We start from the raw sequence: 14,478 nt of genomic DNA, 5'->3' as shown, positions 1-14,478 counted from the left end.
CCTGTACATAGCTTGTACTCACTACAGCCTGTACATACTTATAGTTATAGAATATTCACAACATACTTCATACCGTGTACATTATAACATTCCATAATAGACCCATTTCTGTATTATACTCACATATCTATATTATTGCTAATATATATTGTAATATATCTATATCACTAAAGCACTTCTGGATGGATGCAAACTGCATTTCGTTGCCCTGTACCTGTGCATGTGCAATGACAATAAAGTTGAATTCTATTCTAATTCTAATTCTATTATGGAAAAAAATGGAAATCTCTCTCTTTCTGTATATATGCAATGCATGTGGGAACTATGGATGAACAGAAATACAACATCCTCACTGACTAAGAAGCACCTAATAGCTCAGGGCATCAATTAATGGTGCAACATCAGTAGAACACAGTTACTATCAAAGCTAGAGATTGAGAGGCTACAACCCAGTGGGAATGAGTGAGCAGTGTGGACACAATGAGCCGACCCTGATAGAAGAAGCATTGGAAGTGAACTAGATGACGCTTAGCTACCTACAATGACAGAATTGCTGTTTTTACACCAGGACTCTAAGATCAGGCAAGCCGACCGGAGCTCTGCCTGGATTGACCATAAGACTCAGCCTATGACTCAGTGCCTTGAATAGTGTACAGGAACATCTGAGCTGCATATGGACTAAAAGTCCCCACTTTCAGATGGGGGGGAGGCACCGCAAAGGTGGTTAAGAATAATAGGGGTATGGTCATGTCGGACTTTGAGTTCCAGACAGACAAGCAGCTACTGGCCAACCAACATGACATAGTGGTGGACAGCAACACTGGGAAGAAGGGCCACAAGAAAATAGAGAGTTACCAGGGCCAGGAGGAAAAACTGGAGTAGATGTAGAAGGTAAAGTCCAAAGTTGTCCCAATGGTAATAGAAACATTAGGAGCTGTAACCCCAAAACAGAGGTCTCTGTTCAGAAGAGTGCATCTGCACCAGTCGGTCCTTCAGCCCCTGGTACAGCTAAAATAGAACACCCAAACTCCGAGGCCTCTGGTAGAGCACCCAAGTTTAAGCAACACAATAATACCATCCCCCAGCTTTTTGAGCTTGGAACTATCAACGTTACTTAGGTAAAGGCCAAGAATAAAAACAGGTGGTGGAGGGAGATCTTATTTTTTGATGTGCGTAGTTCTTCAACCACTGTCATGACCACCTGTCCAACATGATAGTACCTTATGAATGAGCTGTTCTCCAGCCTCAGATGCTGTGACCAGCTTACAGAGTGCCTGTAAGGCTGGAGGAGTAAGACCTGGGGATGCACAGAAAGTTAATCAGAAATTTCTATAGCACTGTCATATCTTGATCACGAACAACTAATACAACCTAGTGTAACATTTTACAAAAGAGCTATAAGTTGAAATAAAAATATAATCTGAATTATTCTCTTGCTAATATAGGGTATCTTGCAAAAGTGAGTACACCCCTCACATTTTTGTAAATATTTTGTTACATCTTTTCATGGGACAACACTGAAGATATGATAGTTTGATACAATGTAAAGGCAGTAATGGCTGTGTGTTAAATTATTTAGAGGGGACAGCAGATTTACACTGTTGTACAAGCTGTACACTGAGTACTTTGCATTATATCAAAGTGTCATATCTTCAGTGTTGTCCCATGAAAAGATATAATAACATTTTTACAAAAATGTGAGGGTTGTACTCACTTTTGTGAGATACTGTACATTAAACAAATATGATTTTATCAGTATGACTGACATAGGAGATGATTTGAATAATGGAAAAACTCTGTTACCAAGCAGTGACTGTAGAGTGGTACTGCACTGCTGCAGTCGATCCCCAGGATCTGACATAGGAAAAAAAACTGCCGCAGGGAGTCCAGCAACACTACCAGAGAAGTCCAACCGAAAACCCACTGCAGAGAGTAGGGCCTGCCACCCAGGCACCCCGCCGACCTTACCCAGCACAGAGGAGACATGTGGACATGAACAGAGAATACACAAAGGTTGACATTTAAAGAGAAGGAGAAGGAAAGACCAACACACAGACCTTATTCTCCACACTTTGCTGCGATGTGTACATTGGGTTACACTGGCCACTCTGAATGCGCTGTAGTGATTTCTCAACCTGTGGACAGAAACAGGCACAAATTGTGTTATTTAATCAGACTGGAACGTTCAGATGTGGGAAAAATGTGTTTTGAGGTGCCATTCATAAACAATTTAACATTTTCTGGACAGGACAAAACTGAAAGGAAATTAAAAGAAAACATCTTGATTGATAATCATGCATTTCATTAGCAATCAAGATGTTTTCTTTGTGTTGAACACAATCATGGGTGCTTCCTTAAGAAGCATTTTAATTCCAGAATTCACCAGAAAATAGCTTTACCATTTCTCATTGATACCTCAGATCTCTGTGCGCGGATTGTGGAGTGATATTTATACAGCAGTTTTCTAGTCTAAGCTCTACTACAAGCCTCATTCACACATTCATACTGCACTTTATTCCATAAAAGAGGACCGTAGCCACAATGGCAGCACTCACTGACATCATTCTGGACTCTGCATCTTTAAGGCTTTAATGTTAGGTTAGCATTTTACCCCCCTGCCATGCTATTTAGAGCCAGACGTGACCATAATGCTCTAAGGTATCAGCTAACACCAGCATGCTGGAACCGCAATGACTCTGAAAGTTCGGCAACATGCTCTGATGGAAGTCTGATGATGATAACTAAAGTCATGATTCACTGTATTAGATTTTTATTGATCTTCATGAGAGCTAAGTATAGTTTCCCCAGTCTGTCTCGCTAACACATTTGAATTCTTTTTCCTTAGATGGAGGGAAAGTGATGTCCCCAAATCAAGAGGGGTAGAGATAAGAAGCACTGCAGAAAAAAAGCAATTTGCTGTCAAAGTAGGTTAACACGTTCACACAGACCTTGCGCTGAATGTAATGACTTTCTTTATTGTTCAATACTTCTTTGATGCAAAGTCATAAAGTCATTAAAATAGCTCAGTATGAATTATCTAAACTTAATATAATGTTTTCATATGGGTTTTTAAAAACTTTTTTCAATCAACAGTCTTTAATTAAATGACATAAAATAACTGCTATAAAAAGCAGTTAAGCCAGTATTCACATTTGTGATCTTTACAATAGTTAATCTTTGGATGCTCTGACAAAAAATAAAAACCACATTTCTAATTAAAGTGATTAAAGTCATGCTCATTTAAGATTTTCCAGTAGTATTTATGACAAATCGGCTGTCGTTTTATTGAACTGATATCTAAATTAATCTTTTGAATTTTAAACTTACTAATAGAGAACTAATAGAGAAAGCGACACTGCAAAGTTTGAAGAAGTCTTACCAAGTGTAACAACACTCTCAGGGCATCCCTGGCCCTCTCTGGGTACTGAAGGATCTCTACCAGGGCTTGGCCAACCAGTGACATGGGACTGTTCAGCTTTACATCATTGCCAATAAGCATGTAACCTAAAAAAATACAACAAAACACATCTTTCGGTTTCTCGTGCATATTGAAACTGTGTTTTTTGGAGTTCTGGAATGTAAATGTAGCCGTCTCCAAAGCACTTTGGGTTAGCTTCTGTTGTTTAAATGTGCTGTAAGTTATGAATAAAATAGGCATGACATGTTTAAGGTAAAATTTTCATCGCCAGTAAATAACTTATGTAACACAGTGGGCTACATAATGAACTTGAAGAATAGAAACAAAGTGTTGATCCTGCTGTGCTAGTATCGACCCAAAATCAATACCAGCATTGGTATCAATGCTACCGATAATTGGATTGATCCGCCCACTTCTAGTTCATGGTTTGCTCTTTCTCATACCTTGCTTGAACACACATATCACTGCTGACCAGTAACACCCCAACAGACTTGCCATATTGGATACAGTGGCCACAACAATTATTCTTTTTTTAGTTTATAGCGTTTACGTATCATCTAACATATCTCAGACATTGACATTGCTAAGTTGTACAAACTAATTGGTTCCTTTTAGCTCATTTGAACGAAGAAATTGGTTAGCTGATAAATGCTCCACTATATTTTACAGCTACTCCTCTTGTGTCTGCGTGCTGTGGCTCAAAGCAACTGAGTCAAGCTTTAGTATTTTACATTAATGATTGTTTGCTAACCAGCCCAGTTGGAGGGGTGTGAGAAGTGCTTGCTGCTCTGCAGTGTCTTCATGGCTTCCGTCAGAGCTGCACTGGCTTTGGTCCCATTGTGAAGAGCTGTGTAGAAGGTGTGTGTGAACAGTTTAGAGGCAGCTACTGGCACAGGCCACAAAGAGACACACACACACTGGACCCCTGCAGCCAAGAACGCTCGAGTCAACCCCACAACTCCATCTGCTGTTACCTTGCTGCCGGACTCTGGGTACAACCTGAGGTGGCAAAGGGTCAAAGAGTTACATGGGACAGTCAAAAGCTAAGAAAAGCCTGTGTAAAAAACCAAATCTGTGAATAGTTATACCTCAGGACCACCAGTTTGACAGTCAGGCAAAGGTCCAGTATATCAGCAGCAGTAAGAAGGAAATCTTGAAGTGGTGGACTATCACAGATACTCTCTACCTCACACACACTTTCACCATCCTCACTCCTTTCATCTGCTCCTCTGAGTCTCTCTGGGCTGCTCTTTGAAAACAAACCCTTCACTTTTCCACCCTGATCTGCTGCTTCGCCTGACACTGACGTCCTGCGGGGTGATTTCTCCTTTGGTCGGCCACCTGCCCCATCTCCTCCAGCATGCTCTTGGCTAGGGGCAAGGACCAAAGCTGCAAGCTTCCAAGATATATGTGTGGCAAAGTGAACACACTCTGCCTGACTCAGAGCTGCTAAAACGCGATCCTTTGTGGCATTGGCTCCCGTTAGGGGATGACATCCCAGCTGCTCTCCCAGCCACAGGGCTTCCTCTTGGGCTGAGGGTAAGGGCCCCCATAGCCAACGGTCCATGACACTCGGTGGCAAATGAGGTGCACCGACCACTGCAGCCATTGAGCCTCCATCTGGACAAAATAAGTGTCCACTGCGTCGAGCATGAGGCTGCAGTTTGAACACATTTGATACAGAAATATTAGAATAAGCAATAAATTTTTTAAATAATTAATTGAATAAACACATATGTCGGAATTGTTTGATTCAACAAATACAATATATGTTACTTTACATCTATTATCAGAAATCAAAGGGTACCAAAATGACTTACCTTTATTGTTGCTCCCAGGCTGGCTAAAGAAGGTACAGAAATTAGACTGAACCTTTCATACAGGTACTCATTAGAGGAGCTGCCTTTGAGCAAGGCAAATGGAATTAGGTATAATTCTCCCTCCAGAACTAACACAAGTTGTCTGTGTCTACCCACGGGTCCACTACTGTGCATCAGGCCCTGTATAGAGAGAGGTGGAGGGCAATCGTAACACACAGATTTGTGTGAAAAACCATAAAGAAGACAAATTCAAATCGTGAATTGAAATATAAATCTTTCCTTGGAGACACACATACATACCCCTTCCATTGGCGCTATGAGCAAGTCATAAAGGGCCCGCAGAGGAGGTTTGCCAGTGTTACTTGGTCTGAAGAGGGGAGAAGATAAGCCGTCCTTTACTGGAGATACAGTGGTACTGTACAGACTCGTCATGCTCTGACAGCTTCTATTAGAGGCAGAAATACACAAGAAATGTAATACACTCCCACATATAGTTATCCTGTTTGAAAACAGCTATGAACCTATAATCATGATGATGTTATAGTCATGCAGCTCTATGAAGCTCTACTTAAGCACTGGTGATATTAACTGAACGGTAATGTTAGCTTGCTAACTTGCTCATCAGGATTTTGAGTAATGTGTTATAGTTTAACATTTCCTTTTTTGTCACAATGAACAGAAGTTTTGCAAATTCAAGTAACTATAAAAACATATTTGCAATGTTTTTGTTTCCCTTCAAGTTCCTATGCATACAGCTTCTTACAAGTTAAATGTATCTAATCCTATGAAGACCTTTGTATTATGACTGCAACTGCAATATTTTGTGCCCATATTTTGTATCATGAGGATCTGTTTAGTTTCCAATTAGATCCGATTTTTCACTGCATGTTTCAAAATGTTTTAAATGTTTAAATTATTCGTTGTGTAGCAACACCTTGGTGAGTTTGTGTTATGTTTAAATGTCCATCCATCCATCCATCTTCATCCGCTTTGTCCGGGGCCGGGTCGCGGGGGCAGCAGCCTAAGCAAAGAGGCCCAGACCTCCCTCTCCCCAGCCACCTCCTCCAGCTTATCCGGGGGAATACCAAGGCGTTCCCAGGCCAGCCGAGAGATATAATCTCTCCAGCGTGTCCTGGGTCTGCCCCGGGGCCTCCTCCCGGTGGGACATGCCTGGAACACCTCACCCAGGAGGCACCCAGGGGGCATCCTTGTCAGATGCCCGAACCACCTCAGCTGGCTCCTTTCGATGTGGAGCAGCAGCTGCTCTACTCTGAGCCCCTCCCGGATGGCCGAACTTCTCACCCTATCTCTAAGGGAGAGGCCAGCCACCCTTCGGAGGAAGCTCATTTCTGCCGCTTGTATCCGCGATCTCGTTCTTTCGGTCACTACCCACAGCTCGTGGCCATAGGTGAGGGTAGGGACGTAGATCGACCGGTAAATTGAGAGCTTCGCTTTTACACTCAGCTCCCTCTTCACCACGACGGACCGGTGCAGCGTCCGCATTACTGCAGCTGCAGCCCCAATCCGTCTGTCGATCTCCGGCTCCCTTCTCCCATCACTCGCGAACAAGACCCCGAGATACTTGAACTCCTGCACTTGGGGCAGGAACTCATCCCCGACCCGGAGTGGGCACTCCACCCTTTTCCGGCTGAGAACCATGGCCTCAGATTTGGAGGTGCTGATCCTCATTCCCGCTGCTTCACACTCGGCTGCGAACCGCTCCAGTGCGAGCTGGAGGCCCTCACCCGATGAAGCCAACAGAACCACATCATCTGCAAAAATCAGAGATGAGATTCTGAGGCCACCAAAGCGAAAGCCCTCCGCCACTTGGCTGCGCCTAGAAATCCTGTCCATAAAAATTATGAACAGAACCGGAGACAAAGGGCAGCCCTGGCGGAGCCCATCACCCACCGGGAACGAGTCCGACTTATTGCCGGCAATGCGAACCAAGCTCTTGCAACGGTTGTATAGGGATCGAATGGCCCGTAGCAATGGGCCAGACACCCCATATTCCCGCAACACCTCCCACAGGACACCCCGAGGGACACGGTCGAATGCCTTCTCCAAGTCCACAAAACACATGTAGACTGGTTGGGCAAACTCCCATGCACCCTCAAGTATCCTGGAGAGGATAAAGAGCTGGTCCAGTGTTCCGCGACCAGGACGAAAACCACATTGTTCCTCCTGTATCCGAGGTTCGACTAACGGACGAACTCTCCTTTCCAGCACCCTGGCATAGACTTTCCCAGGGAGGCTGAGGAGTGTGATCCCCCTGTAGTTGGAACACACCCTCCGGTCCCCCTTCTTAAAGATGGGGACCACCACCCCGGTCTGCCAGTCCACAGGTACTGCCCCTGATCTCCACGCAACATTGCAGAGGCGTGTCAACCAGCACAGCCCTACAACGTCCAGAGCCTTCAGGAACTCGGGGCGGACCTCATCAACACCAGGGGCTCTGCCACCAAGGAGTTGTTTAACTGCCTCAGTGAACTCGCCCCCGGAAATTGGCGGGTCATCCCCCTCATACCAAGACTCTGCTTCCTCCTCGGAAGACGTGTCAGTGGGATTAAGGAGGTCCTCAAAGTATTCCTTCCACCGCCTGACAATTTTCTCAGTCGACGTCAGCAGCGCTCCGCCAGCACTATACACAGTGCAGGTAGAGCACCGCTTTCCCCTCCTGAGACGTCTGACAGTTTGCCAGAATCTCTTCGAGGCAGTCCGAAAGTCTTTTTCCATGGCCTCTCCGAACTCCTCCCACACCCGAGTTTTTGCTTCAGCCACTGCCCGAGCCGCATTCCGCTTGGCCTGTCGATACCTGTCGGCTGCCTCCGGAGTCCCACAGGCTAACCAAGCCCGATAGGACTCCTTCTTCAGCCTGGTGGCTCCCTTCACCTCTGGTGTCCACCATTTGGTTCGGGGATTACCACCACGGCAGGCACCAACCACCCTGCGGCCGCAGCTCAATGCAGCAGCTTCGGCAATGGAGACGCTGAACATGGTCCATTTGGACTCAATGTCCCCAGTCTCCCTCGGAATGCTGTTGAAGCTCTGCCGGAGGTGTGCGTTGAAGATCTCGCGGACTGGGGCCTCTGCTAGACGTTCCCAGCACACCCTCACTACGTGTTTAGGTGCACCAGGTCTGTCCAGCGTCTTCCCCCGCCACCTGATCCAACTCACCACCAGGTGGTGATCAGTTGACAGCTCAGCCCCTCTCTTTACCCGAGTGTCCAGAACATATGGTCGCAGGTCTGCTGATACGATTACAAAATCGATCATCGACCTACGGCCTAGAGCGTCCTGGTGCCACGTGCACTTATGGACACTCTTATGTTCGAACAGGGTGTTCGTTATGGCCAAACTGTGATTAGCACAGAAGTCCAATAACAGAGCACCGCTCGGGTTCAGATCAGGGAGGCCGTTCCTCCCAATCACGCCCCTCCAGGTCTCGCTGTCGTTACCCACGTGAGCATTGAAGTCTCCCAGCAGGACAACAGAGTCTCCAGGTGGAGCACCCTCCAGCACCCCCCCCAGGGACTCTAAGAAGGCTGGGTACTCTGAACTGCCACTCGGCGCATAAGCGCAGATGACAGTCAGGACCCGTTCCCCGACCCTAAGGCGCAGGGAACAAACCCTCTCGTCCACCGGGAAAAACCCCAACGTACTGGCAGCAAGCCGAGGGGATATTAGGATACCCACCCCAGCCCGCCGCCTCTCACCAGGGGCAACTCCAGACTGAGACAGAGTCCAGCCCCTCTCCAGGAGACTGGTTCCAGAGCCCAAGCCATGTGTAGAGGTGAGCCCGACTATATCTAGCCGGTACCTCTCAACCTCACGCACTAACTCAGGCTCCTTCCCCACCAGAGAGGTGACATTCCATGTCCCTATTGCCAGTCTTGGCAGCCAGGGGTCAGTCCGCCAGGGCCTCCGCTCCTGGCCGCCACCCGGCACACATGTGCCGGATGTTTAAATGTAGTGGGGAAAAAAGTTGTGAAAAATGGACTTCTCATAGTTGTAGATTTCTGTTTAAATACTGTATTATTGAGTTATTCTTGGTCATTTTCGACTTATGTCAGGTTCACTTCCTGTCGTTATCATTTGTCCCTTCTTAGTAATCGTCTGGGGTACTGACTTGATTCGAATTTGTCTTGCCTGTGTCCAGTTATCCAGCCAGCCTTCCCAATGTACAGTATACATGCACACCTCCTGTCCGTTAGTTCACACTTGATAGACTGTCCTGTTTTCTTTGGAGCCAAGTGATCCAGCAGTTTCTTGTGGTCCTTGTTTATGACCTTTTGCTATGATTCATGAACTTGGTTGTTCTTTACCTGTTTTATTTTCCCCATTGCCTGTCTGTCATCTGTTTTGGAATTAAAATTAGAACTTTGGGCTTTTTCTTTTTCTTGTTTTGCATTTTTGGTTAGCCACTAGTTAGCTCTTAGTTTGGCTAAATCTCTCAATGTAAGATAAATTGAAAAAAGCTTGTTGCTAATAATGTAGTAGAGGAGATGCAACTAGTACCAACTCAGTATGCAGTGAAGTAAGAGCTAAACCTAAAGTAGCACCCTCTGGACATATAGCCAATATACTCTCGCAGTTTACAAGAACTCTGAGTCAAACCTGTTGAAGAGATTATTTCTCGACACCATGTGGAGATAGCCTGTAGGGTCTGTGGCAGAGATGAGTTTTTTGTTCAGCTCCTCAAACTGCTGCTCCAACAGATCTCCAGCTTCACTCTCTGTCTCACTACTTGAGAAGACTCTGCAAAATGGCAATAGAGACAGTGATACATAATTGTTCTATTATACAGCATTGTCTAAAGATTGCAACCAAAATGCTAGGTGCATGCATATATCTCTAACAGTGTCAACTCAAAAGCATAAGTATGGTCAAACATTCTGTTTACAAGCAGAAGCCAATCAAAAGAAGACAGGCTTAAAAAGAGGGCGGTCTTAAAGGGAGAGAAGAAAGTAGTTTGTTTCAGACTGATGAATGAACTGGCAATCTTAGGAAAATGTACAAAAGGAAGAAATAAGTAGTAATTAATTACTGGAGCAGTATGTGTTAGAGCGATGACTTGGAATTAAAATAACTTTTTATGGAATCCTCTGGCTGTAGATTTTACACACTCAGGAAGGTAATAGCAGTTTCTGATACCTGGATACATGCTAAAGGGCAGTAAAGTGCTACTAGTGGTTTGGAAAACATTTTTATGCTGTGTATGTGCAAAAACTTGTCATGCTTCGATGAGTGGGACTCATAATAAACCACACACAAACAGCGTGAATCACCACAATATCAACACACACACACACACACACACACACACACACACACACACACACACACACACACACACACACACACACCAGAAGTAGTGAATCTGCTGGCTGCAGTGACTCCACTGCAGTGGTTTTCACAGTAAGTTGAGATGCAGTTTGTATGGGGGAACATTTGCTGGCACAACACATGGTAGTGATTTACAAAGTCATCCAGCTATGCCAACCAAGGCCTGAGAGTTGTGGGCAGTATAATTGAGAATAGAGAAAACTGGCAGGAGAGAGCAGGAAAAAAGGAAGACAGACACAAAGCATGTGTCTTCTCTATCATGTTTTGCTCACTTTTGTTTAAATGAGAGAAGGTTCACCTACAATCTATTCCAAAAGTTTGTACAGAACTTCATGGAAATCTTGGATTGCCCGATTAACTCTAAGCCTCAAATGTCAAACACATGGTAAGCCTACAAAAAAAGTCAATGTCTCCAAAGTCAGTCTGACTCTTTCTTTGTATAAAATGTAATTGGAGTCCATCAAGCTAATGTCAAGACAAATCATCCAAAGCCTCAAATATTAACCATACTAGCCCCAGACAGAAAAGTCATATCTCTAAAATAACTGAGATTTATCTTCTGTAGACCATGACATGTACCACATTACCATAGGGTGACTTAATAACAATGATCTTAACAAACAGTTCCACAGTTTAGCACACCAATGAAACAATTTTGACCAGATTAGAGGTTTTTCTTTTTTTTTTTATGCCTGTGTTTTCTGGGCTGACAGTCTTTCTCTTGGATACTGCTAGACTCTGCCTGGAAGCCTATCCTTTCTTCAGATATGTAAAATGTACTATACACAGAGGGAAATACAGATTGAACATGCATCTATAGTGATTAATAACATATTTACCATAGTTGTTAAGCTCAACACAACTGGTCAACCACGTAATTTTTCTTTGTATGTGTGCTAGTAGTCAGACAGGGATTTAAGACATGTCACAAAACTTTGAACATCAGCCTTGTGGAAAGGCTTAAACATATGCTCATGAGACCATGAAATATCTGCATTACGCTCCATTAACCTGTTTAATGGAATAAAGTTGTCACTGTCAGCTACAAAGTTATGTCAGCAGTATGAGGCATAAAGAAAATACTTCATTGAGTTAAAAGGTGCTGGTAGCAATCATTCACTGGCATCTATCAAAGGTGGCACTACCTGTTATAATGACTATCCACTCCCAGAGCCTCTCTAGCATTGTGGATGTATTGCTCCAGAGAAAGGGAACCTCCAACAGCTCCTCCTCCACTTTCTGGGCTCCCACTACCATCCTTGAACTCAGACACCTCCAGTCCTGCTTCTCCAAGATACACCTCATTAAACTTCACGATACCTGTAACATTTCAGGAAAAACATAAGCAGGTTACAGCACTATGTGTGTGCCCATTTGTCAGCATGTGTGTGTCTGTGTGGCAGTATGTAGTGTAGACACTAAATGGTGCTTCCGTCGTTGTTTCTTAAGGGTCCCCTTAGAGGAAAAGCCATGCAGCCAAAGAGTGATCATTCTCTTTGCAGTATAAATTTCCTCAAATGTCATATCTGATATATGTAGATATAAGTGACATTTCAGCCTGCAGGTAGCCCTGGAGGAAAGACTGCAATGAAAGTGTTCACCCTTTGAAGGGAATTAGTGGTAAATGTCACCCTAGCATTACAAAGACCTTAAGGATGATCGTCTCAGTCAAGACCCTTTTTGGTTTTGTCTCACAGAACTTAAATGAATTCCCACTGAAGTCATGACAACATCACTACATCTCAGTATCCCATGCCACAGCAGTTATGACAACTCATAGTACAACATAGATAGTACAACTCTGTTTTTTTTTTATACCAAAGATATAATCCCTGCTTCTTTTTTTTTTTAAACATTTATACATGCTCTTATGCCTTCCCATCCCATTGGAATGGGTGTAGGACAGGTGGTAGAGTGTGTGTGATAATTATAAAAGCTGCATGCATGCAGTGCTTTAAGTAATCAATAAGCCTTGAAAAGTGCATATAGATCCAGTCCATTACAGACTACTGTAGTCATATTACTTAAATGTTATTGATGACTAAACTGAAAAGTTCTTCAGGCCCATGGAAACATGAATCCCTTTCTACAACAGCTGTGTTAAGACCAATTCCAAATGATTTTGCAAACCTGAATTTCATACTTCTCATTAAAGCATTACTTAATCATGATTATTGACTTAATTGGAAGTGGACACCAGTATCAGTACATTTATAATTATGCACCTATTAATCCCTTTAAAAATATGGGACATTTTATACACAACTATTTTAGAAAAAAAGCACAGAAATATCTGAACGTCTTTTCTCATCTCCAAAATCTCAGTAACGGAGGGACGGAACATGGTCCACTCTGACTCAGTGTCTCCAGCCTCACTTAGTGTGCTGTAAAAGTTCTGCTGGAGGTGGGAGTAGAAGATCTCACAGACCAGGGCCTCTGCCAGACACTCCCACTGCATCGTCACTACACATCTGGGGACATCAGGCCTGTCCAGCATCATCCCCATCACATGTGAGACCTGATCCAACTCAGTACCAAGTAGTGATCGCTTGAATGCTCTGATATTATCTTTACCCGAGTATCCAAGACATGTGGACAGAGATCTGATAATATAATTACGAAATCAATCATGAACTTGCATACTAGAGCATCCTGTGTTAAGTGTACTAATGGACACCATTATACTCAAACCAGGTGTTCAGAACAGACCAGTCCTTGGGTTACATTGAGTAGGCCATTTCTTTCAATGTACTCCAGTATAACAGTGGAGTCCCCAGCAGATACAGGGACTCTAAGGAAGCCAGGCACACTGAACTGTTGGAAGGTGCAAGAAAGAAACAATCCTATCCCCTAAGGAAAACCTGAGCGTACAGGCACCAAGCGACAAGTATGCAAATACACCCATTTCTTCTCACCATCTATCACTGAGGGTAGCCTCATGCATCAGCTTAGGCTACTTGAATCACAAAGTGCAGAGGATTAGTAAGGAGGTAGTGAGGGTAACTATGAAGAGGATGAAGAGTGGAAAGGGTTAGAGGCAGGGTGGAGTGGCTGGAGATGTGTGTCAGGCAGAAAGAAAAGGTTTATAGGAGGATAGTGAGGCCTGCTATAATGTATGGCTTGCAGACAGTAGCACTTACAAAAAGACATGGGGCAGAGGTCAAGCTGACAGAATTTAAGATGTTAAGATTTTAACTGGTAGTGACCAGGATGGACAACATTACAAATGAGTACATCAGAGAGACAGCTCAGGTTGAGCAGTTTGGAGAGAGGGAAGGTTGGAATGGTTGGACATGTGAAGAGGAGGAATAGTGGATATATTGGATAAATGACTTTGAAGATGGAGCTGCCAGGAAGACCACAGAGGTAGATCACTGGAGAGGTTTAATATTGTCACGTAAGAGGTCTGAGTATAGAAGATGATGGTAGGAATAGGGTGAGATGGAGATAGCTAAAGGGAGCAGCCTCAGGCTCCTTCCCAACCAGAAAAGTGATGTTCCATGTTCCTAAAGGCAACTTTGTCAGCCTACGACTCTGAATCTGAATGAAAAAAGCATCTTCAGTAATTTTATAAAACCGATCAGCTTAAGTTTGTGTAAGCGTGGCAGTGAACCTGTGCCTGGAGATATTAGCCAGCTGTACAGAAAGCCTTCTGCCAGAGAATAGTAGAGAACCATGGCCCTCTGACTGTTGACTGTTTCCAGGATGTGTTCTATGGTGACCGGGATGTAAGGGTCAGTGCTCGCTGCTTGCTGACTTCCTTTCTGGCGTTCCACTAGGAGATCAGCAAAGGCACGTGTGCGCCCTCGCTCAGCTATAGCTAGTGCCTCATCGTGCCGGCCTGAAAGAATAGGAACATGTGGAGCTGTGAGTTAAAAAGGAGCAGATCTGAAA

The 14,478-nt window shown here is 44.3% G+C and overlaps 1 protein-coding gene across 2 annotated transcripts in view; it reads right to left on the bottom strand.

Moving 5' to 3' along the window:
• ttc28 (tetratricopeptide repeat domain 28) overlaps window positions 1-14,478 on the bottom strand; it is a 166,622-nt gene that overhangs the window by 8,223 nt on the left and 143,921 nt on the right. For both annotated transcript variants that reach the window (XM_040007449.1, XM_040007450.1), the window contains exons 20-30: window positions 14,198-14,425; window positions 11,730-11,904; window positions 9,856-9,996; window positions 5,539-5,683; window positions 5,239-5,418; window positions 4,507-5,075; window positions 4,170-4,417; window positions 3,380-3,504; window positions 2,058-2,135; window positions 1,804-1,963; window positions 1,221-1,297 (exon numbers count right to left, since the gene is read on the bottom strand). In XM_040007449.1, coding sequence (XP_039863383.1) covers window positions 1,221-1,297; window positions 1,804-1,963; window positions 2,058-2,135; window positions 3,380-3,504; window positions 4,170-4,417; window positions 4,507-5,075; window positions 5,239-5,418; window positions 5,539-5,683; window positions 9,856-9,996; window positions 11,730-11,904; window positions 14,198-14,425 — 2,126 coding nt within the window. The remainder of the gene's footprint in view (window positions 1-1,220; window positions 1,298-1,803; window positions 1,964-2,057; window positions 2,136-3,379; window positions 3,505-4,169; window positions 4,418-4,506; window positions 5,076-5,238; window positions 5,419-5,538; window positions 5,684-9,855; window positions 9,997-11,729; window positions 11,905-14,197; window positions 14,426-14,478) is intronic.

Source organism: Simochromis diagramma, unplaced genomic scaffold (assembly GCF_900408965.1).
Source record: "Simochromis diagramma unplaced genomic scaffold, fSimDia1.1 OVJJ01000682.1, whole genome shotgun sequence".
Classification (NCBI taxonomy): domain Eukaryota; kingdom Metazoa; phylum Chordata; class Actinopteri; order Cichliformes; family Cichlidae; genus Simochromis; species Simochromis diagramma.
This window is presented reverse-complemented; position numbering and strand designations above follow the sequence as displayed.